Source organism: Hypanus sabinus, chromosome 4, assembly GCF_030144855.1.
Source record: "Hypanus sabinus isolate sHypSab1 chromosome 4, sHypSab1.hap1, whole genome shotgun sequence".
NCBI lineage: Eukaryota > Metazoa > Chordata > Chondrichthyes > Myliobatiformes > Dasyatidae > Hypanus > Hypanus sabinus.
In genome coordinates, this window is record NC_082709.1 from 73,830,899 (window position 1) to 73,853,400 (window position 22,502).

Here is a 22,502-nt window from a genome sequence, read left to right on the forward strand (position 1 = left end):
TAACAAAATTAGTAACCAAAAAGCACCATGAATCTGCATCTTTAGGCCAGATCATCCCTGTAAGAAGTTGCTTTAATTACACAATGAATAGTCAAAGGTGCACATCTAATGTGCTAAATTATATAAAGCATTGAATCTCACTAATTACATTTTCCTTGTTTGACTTATGTTAAAATTGTCACTGGAAGGTCAATGTGACAAAATATAGAGAAAAATGTCAACACTAAATGGAAACATTCCGATCAAGACAATTCTAAGGAATACTGAGATAGAATTAATCATAATTTATTGTAAAAATAATACAGATATACAGTTAAGTGTGAAATACACAATGGTTCTAAAATTTGCTAATGATGCTTGGACATAGTAACAAAATACAGCATTACAATTTATGTTAAATCAGCATGACTAAGATTTTTACTAGGTTGTGAATTGAATTGAATTTCAGTTTATTGTCATTTAGAAACCACAAATACAAAGCAGTTAAAAAAATGAGACAACTCCTCCAGAATGATATCACAAAAGCATATGACAAAACAGACTACACCAGAAAATCCACATAACGTTTGGCAATCCCCAATCCAGAGTCCGGAGAGGCTGCTGTGTATTAATATCACACTACCATCTTAGTGTGTTCCCTGGAAAGGAGCTCCAAACCCAGCAGACAAAGCAAGTGATCCCCACCCATTTTCTTTCAAAGAAAGCAGGAAACCCAGTATTTTCCCAACTCCATGGGCTTCTTACAAATTTTCCAAATAGTCCTTGCTCGGTTTTATTCATGACCAAAAATGGCTTTCACTAGTCCATTCAACACACACAAAATTCTGGAGGAACTCAGCAGCATCTGCAGATTTTCTCTTGTTCACCAGCCCATTACTGTGCCTCAATACAGAACCTGGCTCCCATGCCTTTATTCTAGACTGAGACAACGTGTCCAAGGGAACTATCTTCCAAACCAAATAAATAGCCTATGATTGGAAAGGAGCTTCAAGGGATCATAGTGGAAATGGAGGTGAAAGGCAAAAGATAATGGTAAATCTAGGCAGAGGGAAACAAAGATTAGGACTATAGGAAATAGAATAAAAACAACATAGGAACAGGCTCTTCAGACTGTCATGTCTACACTGAACATGATGCCAAACTAAATTTTGTCTGCCTGTACATGATCCATATCCCTCCATTCCCTGCAAGTCTATCTAAAATGTCTCCTAACACACTATTATATTCCTCTCACTAAAATGTATGTCTTCTAACATTTCCATCTTGGGAAAAAGATTCTGACTGCATATGCCAGCTATTTGAATCTGTCCACGTTTGTTACAAATGCTGCATTTCCAGTTAATGGTTTTGCATCACAAATGAGAAAAGATGAAGATATTGAGGGATACAGATTAAATGGGTTGTGAAGAAAAGGTCTGTGGATGAAATCCTGAAGACTAAATGAGAGAAGGGAAAAGGTTAGGAAATGCAAATGGAGTCTTAAGGAGGTACTCAATATCAGGTAGAGATTTGGCTTCTATTTTTCTTTTGCTCCTGTTTCTCTCCATTAATGCTGCTCTACATAAATGCTTTCTGCAAAAAGATGAATCTCAAGGATTTATATACTTTAAACTTTTCCGTTTCAGGCTTGCAGCATCTGCTGTGTTTTGAAATTAGTTATTACGATACAATTACAATTAGTTATTACAAAGTTCAATGGAACAATACCCTAACAGGGAAGACAGTGGAACAAAAATGGCAGGTATTTCTGGGAATAATGCAGAAGGTGCAGGATCGGTTCATTCCAAAGAGGAAGAAAGATCCTAAGGGGAGTAAGGGGTGGCCGTGGCTGACGAGGGAAGTAAAGGGCAGTATAAAAATAAAAGAGAAGAAGTATAACATAGCAAAGATGAGCAGGAAACCAGAGGACTGGGAAGCTTTTAAAGAGCAACAGAAGATAACAAAAAAGGCAATACACCAAGAAAAAATGATGTACGAAGGTAAACTAGCCAAGAATATAAAGGAGGATAGTAAAAGCTTCTTTAGGTATATAAATAGCAAAAAAATAGTTAAGACCAAAATTGGGCCATTGAAGACAGAAATGGGTGAATTTATTATGGGGAACAAGGAAATGGCAGACGAGTTGAACAGGTACTTTGGATCTGTCTTCACTAGGGAAGTCACAAACAATCTCCCAGATGTAATAGTGGCCAAAGGAACTAGGGTAAAGGATGAACTGAAGGAAATTTATATTAGGCAAGAAACGGTGTTGGATAGACTGTTGAGTCTGAAGGCTGATAAGTCCCCAGGACCTGATGGTCTGCATCCCAGGGTGCTTAAAGAGGAGGCTCTAGAAATCGTGGACGCATTGGTAATCATTTTCCAATGTTCCATAGATTCAGGAACAGTTCCTGCTGATTGGAGGGTGGCTAATGTTGTCCCACTTTTCAAGAAGGGAGGGAGAGAGAGAAAGGAATTGTGGACCGGTTGGCCTGACGTCAGTGGTGGGAAAGATGCTGGAGTCAATTATAAAAGAGGAAATTATGATACATTTGGATAGCAGTAGAAGGATTAGTCTGAGTCAGCATGGATTTATGAAGGGAAAATCTGCTTGACTAGACTTCTGGAGTCTTTTGAGGATGTAACTATGAAAATGGACAAGGGAGAGCCAGTGGATGTACTGTGCCTGGACTTCCAGAAAGTTTTTGATAAAGTTCCACATAGGAGATTAGTGGGCAAAATTAGGCACATGGTATTGGGGGCAGAGTGCTGACATGGATTGAGAATTGGCTGGCTGACAGGAAACAAAGAGTAGTGATTAACGGATCCCTTTCGAAATGGCAGGCTGTGACCAGTGGGGTACCGCAAGGTTCGGTGCTGGGACCGCAGCTGTTTACAATATACATTAACGATTTAGATGAAGGGATTAAAAGTAACATTAGCAAATTTGCTGATGACACAAAGCTGGGTGGCAGTGTGAAATGTCAGGAGGATGTTATGAGAATGCAGGGTGACTTGGACAGGTTGGGTGAGTGGGCAAATGTATGGCAGATGCAGTTTAATGTGGATAAATGTGAGGTTATCCATTTTGGTGGCAAGAGCAGGAAGGCAGATTACTACCTAAATGGAGTCGTTAGGAAAAGGGGAAGTACAACGAGATCTAGGTGTTCTTGTACATCAGTCAATGAAAGCAAGCATGCAGGTACAGCAGGCAGTGAAGAAAGCTAATGGCATGCTGGCTTTTATAACAAGAGGAATTGAGTATAGGAGTAAAGAGGTCCTTCTGCAGCTGTACAGGGCCCTGGTGAGACCCCATCTGGAGTATTGTGTGCAGTTTTGGTCTCCAAATTTGAGGAAGGACATTCTTAATATTGAGGGGGTGCAGCGTAGGTTCATAAGGTTAATTCCTGGAATGGCAGGACCATCATATGTTGAAAAATTGGAGCGACTAGGCTTGTATACACTGGAATTTAGAAGGATGAGAGGGGATCTGATTGAAACATATAAGATTATTAAGGGATTGGACACACTGGAGGCAGGAAGCATGTTCCAGCTGATGGGTGAGTCCAGAACTAGAGGCCACAGTTTAAGAATAAGGGGTAGGCCATTTAGAACAGAGATGCGGAAAAAAATTTTCACCCAGAGAGTGGTGGATACGTGGAACGCTCTGCCCCAGAAGGCAGTGGAGGCCAAGTCTCTGGATGCATTCGAGAGAGAGTTAGATAGAGCTCTTATAGATAGCAGGGTCAAGGGATATGGGGAGATGGCAGGAACGGGGTACTGATTGTGTATGATCAGCCACGATCACAGTGAATGGCGGTGCTGGCTAGAAGGGCCGAATGGCCTACCCCTGCACCTACTGTCTATTGTCTATTCCTTTCACAACTTTATGAAATTATATTAGGTCTCCCCTGAGAAAATAAGGCTGTCCACCCTTTCCCTACAGCTTAAAATGACTCATCCAGGCAACATTCTGCAACCTTTTCAAATTCTATATGCCCTTCATGTAATGCTTGAGCAACCAGAATTGCACACAATGAGAATTTGCACACAAACTAGTATCAAAAATTTAGAATGCCAAAAACTTCTGCTCAAAAGCAATTAACAAAGAACAAGAAGCAGGAGCCCAATAAGAACAAAATAAGAAGCTTCAACACCTGTTGGCTCATCACAACTACAGGTTGTAAATCAATCTCAGAAGATGAAAGTTAGGCAGAGAGCCCTAAAATATAGTGGAGATTTAGCAACAGTAGGATTTAATTTCTAAAAATACATCAAATGTTCTGAAAATCTTCAGCAAGTTTCTCTCCAGAGGCTATCTAAACTACTTCATATTTTCTTATTAAATTTCAGATTTCCAGTATTTGTTTTTATAGATTTCTTTTTCTATATTATAGATGATATATGACATTAACATTGAGAAGAGCAGACTTCACTGGTTCTGATCAGATGGTTTAGTTAGAATTGTTGGATGATTAGATGTTAATATCAGTCATCTTAGATCCCCGAAGATACCTTTACTTTAAAATCTTTTTATTATTATTATCCAAAATAACAAGAGTACATCGAAGTAAGTATAACATTTACAATGTCTGAAAGGGAAAAAAAATATTAAGGTTTGAAAAATATGGTGACACAAAAAAAAGAAAGAAAAAACCTACTAAAGCAAGAAAAAGGTGAAAAAAAAACCCATTAGGTGTTCAACCTCGGAGCCATGCGTCATACAAAAAGCTTCAAAAGATGAAACATCAAACTGCCAGCAAAAAAAAATTATACCAAAATTTACAATTAGATTGTGGAGGAAATCTACCAATGAACTCAAATGGTAGTAACGAGCAAATGAACCTCATCTTTTCTCAAAATCAAACATAGGTTCGAAGGTTCAACTTCCAATTTTCTCCAAACTAAGGCATAACATCACTTGAGAGAACCATTGAGACAGAGTGGGAGCCAACGTCAGCTTCCATATCTCTGAAGATTCCAATATGAACTGCAGGGGAACCATTCTTCCTTCCAAGTCCAGGCTTTCAATATATACAAGAGATAGAGAATTACATAGAAATACGTGGCAGACTACGGGAAGATCTGTACCAACAAATGTAAGCTTAGACTCACCCAATTTTAAATCCGCTCTTGATAAAGGGTGCCAAGAATTGGGGTCACGAAGATCAGTCAGGGAGGAAGAAAGTTCCTTAAAGGAGGGAGATGGATTAGTAATGTCTAATATAAACAAAACATAATAATCTATTACTGCGTTGTAAAAATAAAGATTCTGGATAGTCAAATACACTAAAATGTTAACTTAATCAATGTTTTTCCATATTTTCCCACCTTGTTTATCCCCTAAATTGGGCAATAATTTACGTACAAAAGCAATGCACAATGCAAATCATTAGTTACTGGCTGAAGAGAAAGAGTTAACTTGCGAGATGTGAAATACCACATTAATAATTAAAAGACTCCTGTCACGTGGTGAATGGACTCAAAAAAGGACATCACCTCTGTAATTTTCATAAATGCTGTTTATCTGCCCATTAAAGAACAAAATTTATGGTGCTACTGTAAGTAGTCCAGAACTCAGGAGAATACAGGAGGGTAGGGTTCACTGCTACCCAGTACATCACGTTATGATGTTAAGTGCCTTGCTTGTTCTCACATACCCTTCTCCTCAAGAGGTCAACAGCTGCGCTGCTATACGGAAGGTGATGGTAAAATTCATCAACAAGATCTAATCACTGAGAGATAATTCCTAGGATATGTAAAGATACCACCAATACCTTCTCTGAAAATCCTTTATTAAATGCAATGGAATGATAAGTCAGCCAATGTCAGCATCTTCTGTCCGGTCAACATCTCCAGAATGAGGCCCTAATTACACCACGGCTGTATTGGACAAGCCTTGTCGCTTGTATATCACTGATTCTTGAAACAGACACTAATCTAAATCACATCATAGGACAATATAACAAGGCTGACAATAGACAAGATTCAAAGACATGCTCTGTGCCCCCATGGAAAAGAAATGCAACATCTCTACTGACTGTTGGGAATTTCTGGCCCATGGTCGCTTAGTGGGGAAGTTCATTCAGGATGGTTCAAGTACATCAAGTCCAAGATTCAAAAAACATTAACTTTACATTTATCTAAGGATGCAGCAAAAAACTTAAGAAGCTAGAACAAAATTAATGCAGGTTATGGCTAGCTACTTGGAATGATGCAAGTCAGATGCTGAGACTCTCAGTTATTAACCAGATCCTCAAGAAGCTTGACTGAATAAGGAACTAGAGGGAACACAAGAAGTATTTAAAACTACGAGGCATCCATCTATGAGGCTCGCATAATTCACGGACATGATCTTCCCTGAACAGCAGTTACACTGAAGTAACAGAGAGGCTCTTCATATCATAAGGGATAGCTGTGGAGAAACAGCTCCAATACCCTCCCCATGGATCTCCTCTACAAGTTATAACTTTATAGTTACAGTATTACAGACAATACATTTATCATGATGGTTTCCTTTGACTATCTTAACTATTTTCAAAAAATTAGGCATGACTGATCACATCACTGACCTGTTTCGATGGTTGTTTCGAATTCCTCTGCACTGAGGATGTGAATTCTACTTGCATGACTTGGTAACCAAAAGGTGACACTGATTTTATATAGCTGACAAATGTTGTTAAAGACTTCTTAATGGCATTCACAAAGTCATCTAGAAAACAAAGAACAATTTTTCTTCTGGTGACTGAATTTTGCTCCATTTCCCTCTTCTGACCATGTTTGCTTGCCAAGACAGACTGAAGGTATATTGCAGGGCCCCAGCTAAAGCCTGCAGTTCATTGAAAGGTTGTTCAAAGTTCTAAATAAACTATTAAAGTACGGTGGATTCTTGTTAATTGGGTCAGCTACTAATTTGGGACAACTCTTAAAGTTAACAAAAATCAAGAATACTGCCGGAATTCCCTTTGCCACTTAATTGGGGCAGGAGACTTCTGAACAGGTTCTAACTAGCGTCAGTTGCATGTACATGTGGCCCTTAGACGCTACACTAGCTTAGAGTGAACAGTTTTTAAATAGCATCTATGTTCAAAAAGCTGTGTTCATTGTCACTGATAGTTGACGAGAAATAAGTAGTAAGACAATTCCAAACTATTTTGCTCACTGTGATTTCAAGCATTTAGGCTTGGAGATGCCAGAAACAATTGGGAGTGAAAATGTAACAACTTCACTAGTTCAACAAGTTAGGAACTAAACATTCATCTTGAATGTTACAATGAAAATGAAGATTTGGAAGATGCAATATTGATATTATTATATGAAGGAAGTATTGTGTCTGCACTCGGTGTCTGTGCTGATTTTGTTCATTGTGTGCACTGGATGAATTCCTCCTTCAATAACCATTAGGAACTAACACACAGTTTTATAGTACTGTAGTACTATTAGTAGTGCTCTATATTTTAATTAAATACATAATTTATTACTCATTTGTCTTTCTTAACTATTTCCATGAAACTCTAGCTAATTGGGGCAGTCACTTAAGGGGCCAAAATGCACTGGTGCAAACTCTGTGCAAATACAAAAAGAAAGAAAAACCAAAACAACAACAACAACGACGACGATAGATAGATAGATATCAAGAATATGAGATGAAAACTCCTTAGAACCGATCAATGTTTGGCAGAGTGAAGTTGAGTGAACCTGATATTTCAAAAGCTTGATGGTTGAGGGGTAATAACTGTTCCTGAACCTTGTGGTGTGGGTCCCACCTTCCGGATGGCAGCCACGAGAAGAGAGCATGGTCTTGATGATGGATGCTTCTTTCCAGTGATACTGTTCCATGTGGATGTGCTCAATGACGGGGAGGGCTTTGCTCGTGATGAACTGGGCTGTATCCACTACTTTTGGTAGGCTTTTCCATTCAAGGGTATTGGTGTTTCCATACCAGACCATGATGTAACCAGTCAATATACTCTTGTATCTATAGATGTCCGTCAAAGTCTTAGATAACATGCTGAATCTTTGCAAACTTCAGAGTCATTGCCATGCCTTCTTTGTAATGGCACTTACATGCTGGACCCAGGATAGATCCTCTGAAATTATAATGCTGAGGAATTTAAAGTTGTTGACCCTCTCCACCCCTGATCCCCTGTGGAGAACTAGCATTTGGATTTCCAGTTTCCTCATCCTGCAGTCAATAATCAGCCCTTTGTTTTAATTGACAATGAAAACAACCATTCCACCAGATTTTCAATTTCCCTCCTATATATTGATTTGTCACCACCTTTGACTTGGCCAGTGACAGTAGTGTCATCAGCAAACTTGATCCAGCTGTACAAGGAGGTATTGAGGCCTAAGTTTTGGAGCTTATTGTTTACTTTTGAGGGGTTGAGAGCATTAAATGCAGAGTTGTAGTCAATGAAGAGCACCCTGATGTATGCATCTTCAGATGTTCCAAGGTTGAGTGGAGCCAATAAAATAAAATGATATGATAGCAAATGGGAGCCACCTTCCTGGAGATGAAAAACCACATTGGCACAATAGCTTCCTCACTCATTGCACACAACTAAGCGGGTGCACTATTGCACCCACCATTTTAATGATACTGGGGTTCCAATGCACAGTGTCACTATTTTCATATTTTACTGACTGAAAGACTCAATTTATATCACCTACACATTTTGGACTAACCTAATCATCAACCTTCCCAGCATTGTGATCCAAGTGACTTTGACCATGGAGTACTGATGCGAGACAGTGTGGTTTGAGTATCTCAAAAAACTGCCCCTGCCATTGTAAATACAGTGGATTCTGGATAGTTGAGCCATCGGTTAATTGGGACACTTAAAGAAGAAAATATAATCATTTATTCTGGGACATTAGCTACTTAATTGGGACAGGACAGTGTTGTTAAAGTTTGTAACTAATGTCAATTGTGTGCACTTGCATGGCTGTTAGACACTACACTGTACTTAGAGTGAACAGTTTATAAATAGCGTCATTTGCTTTAGTTTGTGTTCAAAAAGTAGTAATTTTTGTCACTGATAGTTGGTGAGACATAAACAACAAGGCATTCAGAATTAATTTGCTCACTGCAGTTGCAAGCATTCAGGCTTGGAGATACTAGAAACAGCTGGGAGTGAAAATGAAATGATTTCACAACTTCAAGCAGCTAAGAACTACTAAGAATTTGAAGGTATTGACAATCATCTTGAATGTTGAAATCAAAATGAAGATTCAGAGGATGCAATCATCAAAAGCATTATATGAATGCAGTCCACTATCTGCACTAGGCATCTGCACTGACTTTTTTTAAATTTACAGGTTAATCCAAAAAACACGGTAGAATACACTGGATGAATGCCTCTGTTGATAATTATTAGGAACTAATACAGTTTTATAGTACAATAGTAGTATGAGTAGTATCCTAATTTGTTCTGTATTTTATTTAAATACATATTTTTTACTCAGTTAAGGGGTAGTTTGTCTTTTTTATATTTTTTAACTACTTCCATGGAACTTCAGCTAGTTGGGGCAACCACTTAATTGGGCCAAAATGTACTGGTCCTGATTAATCCACCAATTCCATTAATCCTATTCCTTAGAATCTTCTCTAATATAATTTCCCTACTGCCAAAATAAGGCACTCGAATCTGTAGTTACCTGACTTATCCCTGCAGTCATTCTTAAAAAAAGAAATTAATAAACATGTCTTTCACCAACTGACCTGCACCTAGCTTTCTATTATACCAACATTATTCAGTGAAAGACGTGCAAACAATACTGTAAACATTATGGTGCAGACTTATCCACATTTGTTCTGCATCTTAAGAGAAATATTTATACCAATAGTGCATGTTGAAGTATAATACAGCAGCTCAAAAGGAATACTCATGAGTGGCCACTTTAGTAGGTACCCCTTGTGCTAATAAACTGGCCAATGAGTGTACATTCATGGTCTTCTACTACTGTAGCCCATCCACTTCAAGGTTTGGCAACTTGTACATTCAGAAATGCTCTCCTGCACACCACTGTTGTAATGTGCGGTTACTTGGGTTACTGTCGCCTTCCTGTCAGCTTGAGCTCGTCTGGCCATTCACCTCTGACTTCTTTCATTAACAAGGCATTTTTAAAAATTTTTTTTTTTTAAAAACACAAAGAACTGCTGCTCACTGGATGTTTTTTCCTGTTTTTCACACCATTCTCTGTAAGCTCTAGAGACTGTTGTAAGTGAAAATCCCAGATCAGCAGTTTCTCAAACCACCCCATCTTGCACCACAATCATTCCATGGCCAGTCACTTACATCACATTTCTTCTCCATTCGGATGTTTAGTCTGAACGATAACTGAACCTCTTAACCATGTCTGCATGCTTTTAGGTATTGAGTTGCTGCCACATGATTGGTTGATTAGATATTTGCATCAACAAGCGGGTGTACAGCTGTACCAAACAAAGTGGCCACTAAATGTAGCTCAAAACAGTATTGCTTCATTTCAAACGATGAACAAACCATTATTCTAGCCTTCCAAAGCTCCAATATCCTCCTAAACAAAACTAATGCAAGATTCTCCTTCTTAGCATGTAGTACCCAGCTTCCCAGTAATCTTCCAAGCCTATGTAGCTACTGGTCATACTCTTCCCCTGTAATACAATCTCAGTTCTCTTCTCCTACATCCACCAGTGGATTGCTGGCAACTGCAATAAGCCTAAATTCTCTGGAGCTTCTTCCCAAACCATTTATTCTTTCTTAATGTTTTTAAATGCTCCCATTTTATTTCATTTGTAATCACAACTTGTATTCTCCGAATCTTTTCACACTCACTCCATTTTTGTCCTGCATCTAGCAAAATACTTCTTTCCCCTGAAAAGGGACAGCTAAAGAAAAAACAAGATCTAATAACATTTCAGTTATCTTAATTCAACTTTTGGAGTGGGACTGGTGCATCTCTAGTGGCCAGATTTCAATCCTGGCCTCTGATGATATCAGTGTTGGTTTATGCTGGCTCCATGTGACCATGCAAATTTCCTTTAGATACTCTGAATCCTCTCACATCTCTAAATATATGCAAATTATTAAATAAATTGGCCTGTGTAAATTATCCCTAGTCTGTTGGTGAGCAACACAAGTATGCTATGAGTGGGAGGACTGGAGTTGATGGCAACATAGGGAGAATAAAATGGGATTAGTGTCAGATTTGTGTAAACGGGTGTTTGACGTTTGGCGAGTACTAAATGGGCCAAAAGGCTTCTGCCTGTGCTGTATGACTATGTCTTATGTGAAATGTCAGTATGAAACTTAAATCAACAGATATTAGACAGAGTTACTGTGATATTAACTCATTCCACATGGCTATGATTTCAATTTATACTAATTATTCACTCTGTCCAAAATTGTTCTCCTATCTGTTCAGTAAAGGTTCCACACATTGTGAAAACAGGTAATATTTGAGCCAATTTACCACAAAGGCAAAGAAGCAAGCAAACAAACAAACAGTTTTTGAGCCAGAGAGGGGGAAATGACATTTTTTAAATTAAATATAGCCACTAAATACACTGAGAATCTGTGTGATCTGTGACCTAAACCACATTCCTTTTTCTCACATTATTTCACAATTTTGATGAATATAAAATCCATCAATCTCAAATTTAAAGTTGACAATCAAGTTCCAATTTTTAATTACTCTCTTTGCAATTGAACTGCTCATGGAATCCTGGGTATGGCCAAACCAGGCCTTTGTTTAAGTATAGATGAAAAACTGGTTATACAACATAGTTAGCTTAATAAAAGATATTAACATAAAAAATCTTACCCAGCTTTTGCCTCTTTACTGATATCCATTCAGTTTCATCATCGGAAGCCTGGACACTAGAGCAAGAGACAATATTCAGAAATTTTCTTAGCCATGACTTCCCCTCTACTGCAGTAGACACAGTCCTTGGTACAGCTTATCTCATTTATTTTCTGCACTTCTACTTTCACCCTTTCTCCCTCTGGACAGGACAAGAACAGAGTTCCCCTGGCCCTTCCACATTTAACAAACTGCAGTTTCCCCCTACTCCAGACTGGACACATACTCCCTTCTCTGTATTTTGAGGAGATCTCTTTTCGCCATTCTTGGACGCAGACAGCGATTCACCTGCATCTCTTTCAATCTAGGGTATAGCATTGAGTGCTCACATTGTGGCCCCCTTTGTATTGGCAAAATGAAGCATAATTTGGGCAATCACTTTATGGATCATCTGCACTCAGGATGCAGGAATGACCTTGAGCTTCCATTGTCTGCTGCTTTAATTCTCCATCCCACTCCTACTCTGATTTATCTGCTTGCGGCATCTTGCACTGTTAAAATAAGACCCAATGCAAACCCAAGGAACAACACTGACCAAGGTAACATATAACCCATATGTAACCTAGCCTGCTGCTGCTGTTATAGAGGCACTCAAAACAAATACAAGCAAATGGGACCAGCTCAGGAAGATACCTTCTTCAGCATGAGCGGGTTGAGGCAAATGACCTGTTTCTGACAAACACCTCATCTTCCATCAAGACACAATAAAGCCTTTTGGACACAGCTTTAGATATCATAAACAGAAAACATTTTGCAGATGCTGGAAATCCAGAGAAACAGAGTCTTGATGAAGGGTCTCAGCCAGCAATGTTGGCTCTTCATTTCTCTTCATAGATGCTGCCTGAACTGCTGAGTTCCTCCAGCATCTTGTGTGTTACTATATCATGTTTTTGTTTTCTCCTGTCTATACAAGAACTGTTTCTACCTGCCATCCTTTCTTTCTTCTCTGTGCATATTCTAGCCTATTGGGCAACTCCCACTGTCAAAAACCACAAAAGTAACATTACATAAAGATAATGACTTAACCTTACCCTTCATTTTATCCGACAAATTACCTTTGTTTCATCCACATTTTGCAGATGTATGGACTCACTTATGTATTTTTGTCAGGTTTGATAGGAGTACTTCATTTGAAACTTTAACTGGTTCTCAATCCACAGATGCTGCCTGACCTGTCCAGCTTTTCCAGTGCTTTCTGTTTATTTTCGTTCCTCATGCTGACTCAGTTTTGCTTAATCCTACTCACTAAGTCGAACTACTGGGCAAATTCCATTACCTTATCTGTTACACAGATCAAACAGCTTAAGCTTAATGTGCTGATGCAGGGTTTCCACCCAAAATATCAAAAATTACTTCCCCACCCAACAGTTGCTGTTCAACCTGCTGAGTTCTTCCAGCAGTTTTTTTTTGCTCTAAATTCTGGCATTCGTTGGTCTCTTATGTCTTCAGCTTAAGGTGCTGTTAACTAAATAGTCATTAAGCCATTTCAACACATCCTATCACAAACAAATCCCGCTCCTTTCTCCTCTACTGAAAACTGGTTCTTTCTGGTTCTGATGATGGGTTGCAGACCCAAATTGTTGACAGTTCTCTTTCCATTGATGGTGCCTGACCTGAGATTTTACATCATTTTAAGTTTTTAATTCAGCAAACTACTTCCAAAAGAAAAACTTCAGTTTTAAGAATAGTCAGAGCTTTTCCTCTATACGAACTGTTTAGTCAGAGGACCATATTCTTCAGAAAATCGTATTTGGCATGCTTACTTATTTACTACTTCAGTGCTCATATCCATCTGTAATTTGGTTTTAAAAAATTGCCTGCAGGCAGTTGAATAAGTAGTCATGATAGTCCTTATGAATATAAGATAATAAACCATAAAAGCAGAATTAGGCCATTTGGCCCATCGAATCTGCTCCACTATTCCATCATGGCTGCATTATTATCCCTGTGAACCCCATTCTCCTGCTTTGTCCCCATAAACTTTGCTGCATTGACTAACCAGGAAACTATCACCTCTGCTTTAAATATACTTAATGATTTGGCCTCCACAGCTGTCCACGGCAATGAATTTCACAGATTTACTACCATCTGGCTAACAAAATTCCTTCTCTCCTCTGTTCTAAATGGACGTCTGAGGCTGTGCCCTCTAGTCCTAGACTCACACATATCCTCTCCACATCCACTTTGTGTAGGCCTTTCGATATTTGATAGGTTTCACTGAGTTACCCCATCATTCTTCTAAACTCCAGTGAGTACAGGCCCAGAGCCATCAAATGCTCCTCATATGTTAACCCTTTCATTCTCAGAATTATTCTTCTGAACCCACTCTGGACCATCTCCAATGCCAGTACATCTATTGTCAGATAAAGATAGTGTTCAGTTTATTATTATTTCCTCTTTTATTATTGTACAGTTAGGGCAATTCAGATGCCAGGCAGGATAGTGGAATGCTCCTCTTGTGGGTTGTGGGAAGGTAGTGAGACCTCCAGTGTCCCTGACGACTTCACCTGCAAGAACAGCATCCAGTTGCAGCTTCTATAACACTTTGTGTTAAGAGCTGAAGCTAGATCTGGATGAACTCCTAAGGTGCAGGACACAGGAAACTGGGTGACAGTCAGAAGGGTGATAGGAGTTAAACAGCCAGTGCAGAGTCCCCCTGTGACCATCCCTCTCGTCAACAGGTAGAAGACTTTGGATACTGTTGGTTGTATGGCCTAGCTGAGGAAAGTGACAGTGGTCAGGTCTCTGGAACGGAGTCTTACTCTGTAACTCAGAAGGGAAAGGAGAAGAAGAGGCAAGCTGTGGTGATGAGATTTGTTAGTTAGGGGAACAGAAAGGAGGTTCTGTGAATGAGAATGAGATTCTTGTTTGTATGTTGCCTCCTAGGTGCCAAGGCTTAGTACACCTCAGATAGAGTCCACAGCATTCTGAAGTGGGAGGGTGAGCAGCCAGAGGTTATAGTCCACATTGGTACCAATGACATAGGTAGGAAGAGGGGCGAGGTTCTGCAAGTAAGTTCAGGGAGTTAGGTGCTAAGTTAAAGGACAGGACTACCAAGATCTCAGGATTGCTATCCATACCACATGCCCGTGAGGACAGAAACAGGAAAATCATACAGTTTAACATGTGGCTAAAGAGTTGGTGGAGGAGGGAGGGGTCCAGATTTTTGGATCATTGGGGTCTCTTCCAGGAAAGGTGGGACCTGTACAGAAGAAACAGTTTGTATCTAAACTGGAGGGGACTAATGCCCTTGTGGGAAGGCTTGCTAGTACTGCAGGAGGGATTTAAAATAGAGATGTAGGGGGATGGATACCAGAGTGCCAGAATAGATAGTAGAGAGGTTATGGAGACAGATATTGTTAAGACCTCAGACAAAGTCAGGATGCAAAAAGTTGAACATGGTGTGACTAATGTTCTCAGCTGTGTATATTTCAATGCAAGAAGTATTGTAGGAAAAGCAATGAGCTCATGGCATGGATCAACACATGGAATTATGATATTGTTTGCTATTAATGAGACTTGGTTGCAGGAGTGGCAGGATGGGCAACTCGATGTTTCAGGGTTCAGTTGTTTTAGATATGATAGAGGGGGAAGGGATAAAACGGGGAGGGATGGTGTTATGCTAGTGAGGGAAAATGTCACAATAGTGCTCAGTCAGGACAGACTGGATAACTTTCTAGTGAGGCTTTACGAATGGAATTGAGGAATAAGGAAGGTATGACCACATTAATGGGGTTATATTATAGACCACCCAACAATCAGCGGGATTTAGAGGAACAAATTTGCAAAGAGATCACAGATTGTAGCAAGAAACACAAGTTTGTTTTTGTACATAATTTTAGCTTTCCATGTTGACTGGGACTCCCATACTGTAAAAGGACTAGATGGGATAGTGTTTGTCAAATGCGCTCAGGAAGGTTTCCTTAATCAGTACATAGAAGTCTCAATGAGAGAGTTTGCAATACTTGATCTCCTATGAGGGAATGAGACAGGGCGGGTGACAGAAGTTTGTATAGGCGACCACTTTGCATGTAGTGATCATAATGTTACTAGTTTCAAGGTAAATTGGGAATGTAATGGACAGTAAGAAAGACTATTAAAGCTTGCAGTGGGATCAGTACCAACTGGAAAAAAAAACGGGCTGAAAAATGGCAGATGGAATAAAATGCAGACAAGTGTGAGATGTTGCACTTTGGGAGAACCAACCAGGATAGGTCTTACACAGTGAGAGAGAGGGCACAGAAAAGTGAACAAAGAGAACAAAGGGATCCGGGAATAGAGGACCATAATTCATTGAAGATGGTATCACAGGTAGATAGGGTCATTAAGAAAGCTTTTGAGAATTGGCCTTTATAGATCAAAGTACTGAGTACACGAGTTGGGATTTTATATTGAAGTTGTATGATAGATTGGTGAGGCCTAATTGGGAGCATTGTCTGCAGTTTTGGTCACTTACCTACAGGAAAGATGTAAATAAAATTGGAAGAGTACACTCAGACCCTGCATAACGATAGCCTGCATAGCACTGATTCATTACAAAGCGGTTATTCTTTTTTTATTGAAATTGTTAAAAATGACAAAAAATTCATTCTAAACAACACTTAAAACTTCAAGAGCAACAGCCATTATAGTAAACACTTAATCAGCCAATGAGAGCCTGTTACATAGGTTCTGGGCCACTCACAGTTCACACTCTGCCTCCCACACGATAGGCTGAACAGCCCGTTTCAGTGCTGTAGCTTTCTATGACTCTAAGGGACCTAAAGCTGTTCACAATATTCCAAGTGTGTCTGACCAATGCCTTATGAAGCCTCAGCATCACATCCTTACTCTTATGTTCTATTCCCCTCTAAATTAATGCTAACATTGCACTTGCTGTCCTTACCACTGACTCCATCTGCAAGTTAACTTTTAGGGAATCTAGCACAAGGACTGCCAAGTCTCTTTGCACCTCCGATTTTTGAATTTTCTCCCTGTTTAGAAAATAGTCTATGCCTTTATTCCTTCTACCAAAGTGCAAAACCATATCTTCTACGCTATATTCAATCACTTTTTTGCCTATTCTCCTAACCTGTCAAAGCCCTCCTGCAGATTCCCTGCTTCCTCAGCACTACCTGCCCCTCCACCTATCATAGTATCATCTGCAAACTTAGCCAGAAAGCCATTAATTTTGTCATATAACCTGAAAAGAAGCAGTCACAAAACTGACCCCTGTGGAACATCACTTGGCACCGGCCACCAAACATAAAAGGGCCTCCTTTATTCCAACTCTTTGCCTCCTACCAATCAGCCAATTGTCTATCCATGCTGGGATCTTTCCTGTAACACCATGGATTCTTAGCTTGTTAAACAGCTTTTTGTGCGGGACCTTGTCAAAGGTCTTCTGAAATTCCAAGTAAACAATATCCACTAATTCTCCTTTGTCTATCTTGCTTGTTCCCCCCCACCCCCTAAGAGTTCTAACAAATTCGTCAAGCAAGATTTCCTCTTAAGGAAACCATGCTGACTTTGGCCAACTTTATCATATGCTTTCAAGTACCCCAAAACCTCATCCTTAATAAAGGACTACAGTACAACATCATCACACCACTGAAGTCAGGCAAACTGGTCTATAATTTCCTCTTTTCTGCCTTTCTCCCTTCTAAAAGATTGGAGTGACATTTGCAATGTATTTATTTCATTGCACATAATGTAGTTTAAACATAAACTTCTGAAGGCTTGGAGACACATTTACAGCGCTGTCTACTGAACATTAATTAATGTAACAGCAAAACTTGAAAAATAGCAACGAGTCTGTGTAGCAGTTTTGACTTTCTAAAGCACTTCACAGGTACATTTTCAAAAAACTAGACACAACTAATGACTGTCACGGTAGTTAGTTCCTAAACGGCAAATTATTGTAACATTGTTCTTTAAATCTCCACGACAAAAAAAAATGTGGAAAATACCATTCTAATTAGGGAGAAGCTTGCAAATGGAGTGAGGCCAAACTGCTAAAGTTTTGGGTCACAATCTGCTGCTCGGATGCAGAGGATTGCTCGTACTTGGGTATTCCCCTGTCTGTCACTTTCAGTTAGGTCTAAAATCCGACAAAAAGTTGATTAATACGCACACCATGACCTTGTGAGGTGCAACAACCAAGAATGCATGGGAATAGTCAAACGTGCAGGTATAGAAGCCATGGTTGATGGTTCGGCAGTGGTGGGTTACGTGTTTTTCTTATTATTTGGAACTCAAGTTACACATGACAATGGTTAGTAGTCCACAAGCCGCGAAGGAACAATAAGAGGCCCGAGGTCGTGAACTGCGGAGATACGCTTGGTTAACGCCCCCATACGTCCATGGGCCCGCCCGCTTCTCACACCCACCTCTCGTAGGTTCTTTTCAAAGGGCCGGTGCAGTTAGAATCGCTGGGTGGTGGAGGTTCCGGCCCGGGGGGGAAGAGCGAGGAGAAGTTGCCGCGGATCCATTGGTACATCGGAGCTGCAAGGCCCCAGGCCGCCCGTTGCCGTGGAAACAAAAGCAGACGCGCAGGCGTAGTGCGTTCTGGTGGCGGCGGGATGAAGCAACCTCGCAGACTTTATCTCGAGGTTACAGGCGCTGTGTGAAAATACAGACTCTGCTTTAGTTAATCTCGTTACCTTCCACGGTCAGTGAGTAACCTCAGGACACGAAGTTTAGTGTAGAGCCGCACTGCTGTGTGACATCCCAGCGTTTTCCTTCATTTTGTGGGCTGCTTACAGCCGCTTGTGTCCTTTACGGACTTTTAGAATGTTTTTAGACAGGAATATATATACACAGTACACCCAATGTAGTCTCGTTAAGGTTATTAATAATTGCAGGAAAACATTATTTGTATGCAAGCCCTTTTATAACGAGGGTGAAATGCCATTTTCTAATTGCTTAAATTCACCTGCATGTTGGCCTTTAGTAATGCAGATTTAAGAAAGGATATGCTGGCGTTGGAGAGGCTCCAGAGGAGGTTTACAGGAAGAAACGTAATGAAGGGGTCAGTTTATTAGAAGAGATTGATAGTTCTGGTCCTGTTCTCGCTGGAATGTGGAAAATTGGGGGGGGGGGGGCGGGGAAGTCACATATCGAACATTAAAAGGCCTGGATAGAGTGGATGTGGAGAAGATGCTTTCAATAGCGGGAGAGTCGTGGACTGGAGAGCACAGCCTCAAAACAGAAGGACGTCCCTTGAGAATAGTGGAATTTCTTTACCCAGAGAGCGGTGAATCTGGAATTCACTGCCATACGCTGTTGTGAAGGCCAAGCCATTGGATATATATAAAGCGGAGATTGATAGCTTGATTTGTAAGAACATCAAAAGTTATCGAGAGAAGGCAGGAAAATGGCTTTGAGAGGGACTAACTATCAAACAGCTGTGATCAAATGGTGGAGTAAACTATACAGGTTGAATAGGCTAATTCTATGTCTTATTGTCAGCCTTTTAACCTACTCTAAGATCAACCTAACCCTTCCATATAACCCTCAATTTTCTTATCCTTGTGCCTTTCTAAGAATTTCTTAAATGCACCTAATGTATCCGCTTCTACCACCACTCCTGGCAGGATGTTCCATACACCTGCCATTCTGTTAAGCACTTACCTGTGACATTCTTTCTCTCCCCCCCCCCCTACTTTCCACCAATTACCTTAAAAAATTATGCTCCCTTGTGTTACCCATTTCTGCTCTGGAAGAAAAAGTCTCTCTCTACGCCTTTTTATGTTTTCTACACCTCTATCAAGTCACCTCTCATCCTCCTTTGCTCCAAAGAGAAAAACCCTACTTACACAACCTATCTTCATAAAACTTGTCCTTTAGTGCAGGTGGAATCCTGGTTAATCTCCTCTGCACCCTCTCTAAAGATTCCATATTCTTCTTATGATGTGACCAGAACTGAACACAATATTCCAAATATGGTCTAATCAGGGTTTTATAGAGCTACAATATTACCTTGACTCAATCTTCTGACTAATAAAGGCCAACCCACCATATGCCTTCTTAGCAACCCTATCAACTTGTGCAGCAGCTTTGAGGGATCTGTGGACGTGGACCCCAGGATTTTTCTGTTCCTCTGCACTGCTAAACATCCTGCCATTACCCTGTATTCTGCCGTAACAAATTTCACAGCATATGACATTGATATTAATTCTGATTTAAATTTGACCTTCCAAGGTTGAACTCTGTGACTTCTCGATACAGCTCTGCATCCTGTCAATGTCCCATTACAACTTACAACAACCCTTCGCACTATCCACAACTCCACCAATCTTCGTGTCATCTGCAAACTTACTAAACTCTTCCACTTTTGTATCCAAGTCATTTATAAAAATCAGAAAGAGCAGGGGTCCCTGAACAGATGCCTCTAGAACATCTAGACCACCAGGCAGTTGACTCTCCATCTGTACCACCTTCTGCCTTCTATGGGCAAACCAATTCTGTATCAACATAGCCCTGTTTCCCTGGTTGCCATGCCTTCTGACTTTCAGAATGGGCCAACCATGAAAGAACCTTATCAAACACCTTAGTAAAATCCATAAACATCACCATCCGCTGCTCTTCATTCATCAATGTGTTTTATCACACCCTCAAATAATTCAATCAGACTCGTGTGGTACGACCTTCCTCTCACAAAGCAATGCTGACCATCCCTAGTCAGATATGCTTCTCTAAATACTCGTAAATCCTGTCTCTAAGAATTCTCTCCAATAAATTTGTCTCCCACTGTTCTATAATTCCCATGTTTATCCTTACTCCTTTTTCTTTGAACAAAGGAATAACATTTGTTACCTTCCAATCATCTGCTACTATTGTAGCCAGTGAGGACGCAAATATTGTCAAAGTCACAGCAATCTCTTCTCTTGTTTCCATAGTAACCTGGGGTATATCCCGTCCAGCACTGGGGACTTAGCTATGCTGATGTTTTTCAAAAGTTCCAGCATGTCCTCTTTCTTAACGTTGACGTGTCCTAGCATATCAGCATGTTTACACTGTTCTCATAAATGTCTCTCTTTTGGGTGGGTACTGAACAAAGTATTCATTAAGGATTCCCTTTACCAACTATAATCAGTCTTAAACCCACTGTGGCCATCCTTCTGTTTTTCATATATGCATGGAACGCCTTGGGCTTTTCCATAATCCTACTTGCCAAGGTCTTCTCATGCCCCCTTCTAGCTCTCCTACGTCCGTTCTTCAGCTCCTTCCTGGCTACCTTGTAACTCTCTAGAGCCCTGTTTAATCCTTGCTTCCTAAACCTTAAGTAAACTTCTTTCTTCCTGTTGATTACATGTTCCTCATCTTTTGTCAACCATGGTTCCTTCACCTGCCTCAACAGGACAAACCTACCCAGAACCCCATACAAATGCTCCCTAAGCAATGTCCATATTTCTGTTGTGCATTTCCTTAAGTACATCCATTCCAAATTTATGCTCCTCAGTTCCTGTCTAATAGCATGATAATTTGCCTTTCCACAATTAAATACTTTCCCATGCTATCTGCTCCTATCCCTCACCAAGACAACAGTTAAAGTCAAAGTTGTGGTTGCTGAATATTGTCACCGCAGTTAACTCTGATTGACTACATTACCTAAAATCAGTCTCCAACTGGATCTGCCTCCTTTTTGGAGAATATACATAGGATTAGATGCCACATATGCACAGAAACAGGCCACTGGCCAAATGGGCTCTCCCACCACTTGGACCTCACTGGTATCTTAAAACTTTCTTTGCTACCATAACCATCAAGAGCAACTTACTAATTTGCAAGTCCAGCCTCCCCTCAGAAAAATTAAAATTATTTAGAACACAGAAAATTATAACACTGGCTAGGCGGTGTATATTAAATGCCCTCCTCCTGTGTATCATCCCTATCCCTCCATTCCCTTCGTGTCCATGTGTATACCTAAAAACCTCTTAAACTCCACCAGTCTGCCTGCTTCCACCACTGTCTCTGGTAACCCATTCCAGGTACCTACATACAAAGAAATTTGCTTCACATCGTCTTTAAATTTTGCCCTTCTAACCTTAAAAGTATGTCCTCTGGTGCTTGACATTGTCACCCTACGGAAAAGATTCTGACCGTCTACCCTATCTATGTCTGTCATACTTTATTTAAAACCTCTATCAAGTCCCCCCTCAGCCTCATCTCTTGGAAAAACAGTCGAAGTTTGCCACTTTTTAGCTTAGTTCCTCTATTTCAGACAGCATCCTCTCCACAGTCTCCACATCCTTCCTCCAACAGGGTGAACAGACCTGCACACAATACTCCAAGTGTGGAGTGTCTGAAGTTCTATAGAACTCCAGCATGACTTCCTTACTCTTCTATTCAGCACCCTGGCAAGACCTGGCAAGCCTTAACCTCTTTACAACCTACCAGACAAGCTCATTGCCTTTTATGCTTGCTTTGAAAGGGAAAATAAAACCACATCCATAAAGATCCCTGCAGCATCCGGTGACACTGTGAGCTCTAGCTCAGAGGCCGACACCAGGCTGTCTTTCAAGAAGGTGAACCCTCGCAAGGTGACATACACTAATGAAATACCTATTAGGGCTCTGCCAACCAACTGGTGGGGGTATTCAAAGACATCTCTAACTTCTCATTGCTATGGTCAGAAGTTCCCAACTGCTTCAAAAGGGCAACCATAAGCATTGAGCATGCCAGTGCTCAAGAAG

At 40.3% G+C, this 22,502-nt stretch overlaps 1 protein-coding gene across 1 annotated transcript in view; it reads right to left on the bottom strand.

Annotated features, from left to right (window-relative positions):
* Positions 1 to 18,395, bottom strand: part of LOC132392881 (sentrin-specific protease 2-like) — a 75,032-nt gene extending 56,637 nt beyond the window's left edge. The window contains exons 1-4 of the mRNA XM_059967398.1: positions 18,195 to 18,395; positions 11,788 to 11,843; positions 6,552 to 6,691; positions 5,095 to 5,170 (exon numbers count right to left, since the gene is read on the bottom strand). Of these exons, the coding sequence (XP_059823381.1) occupies positions 5,095 to 5,170; positions 6,552 to 6,691; positions 11,788 to 11,843; positions 18,195 to 18,304 (382 nt within the window). The 5' untranslated portion in view covers positions 18,305 to 18,395. The remainder of the gene's footprint in view (positions 1 to 5,094; positions 5,171 to 6,551; positions 6,692 to 11,787; positions 11,844 to 18,194) is intronic.
* Between the last annotated feature and the right edge of the window lie 4,107 nt (positions 18,396 to 22,502).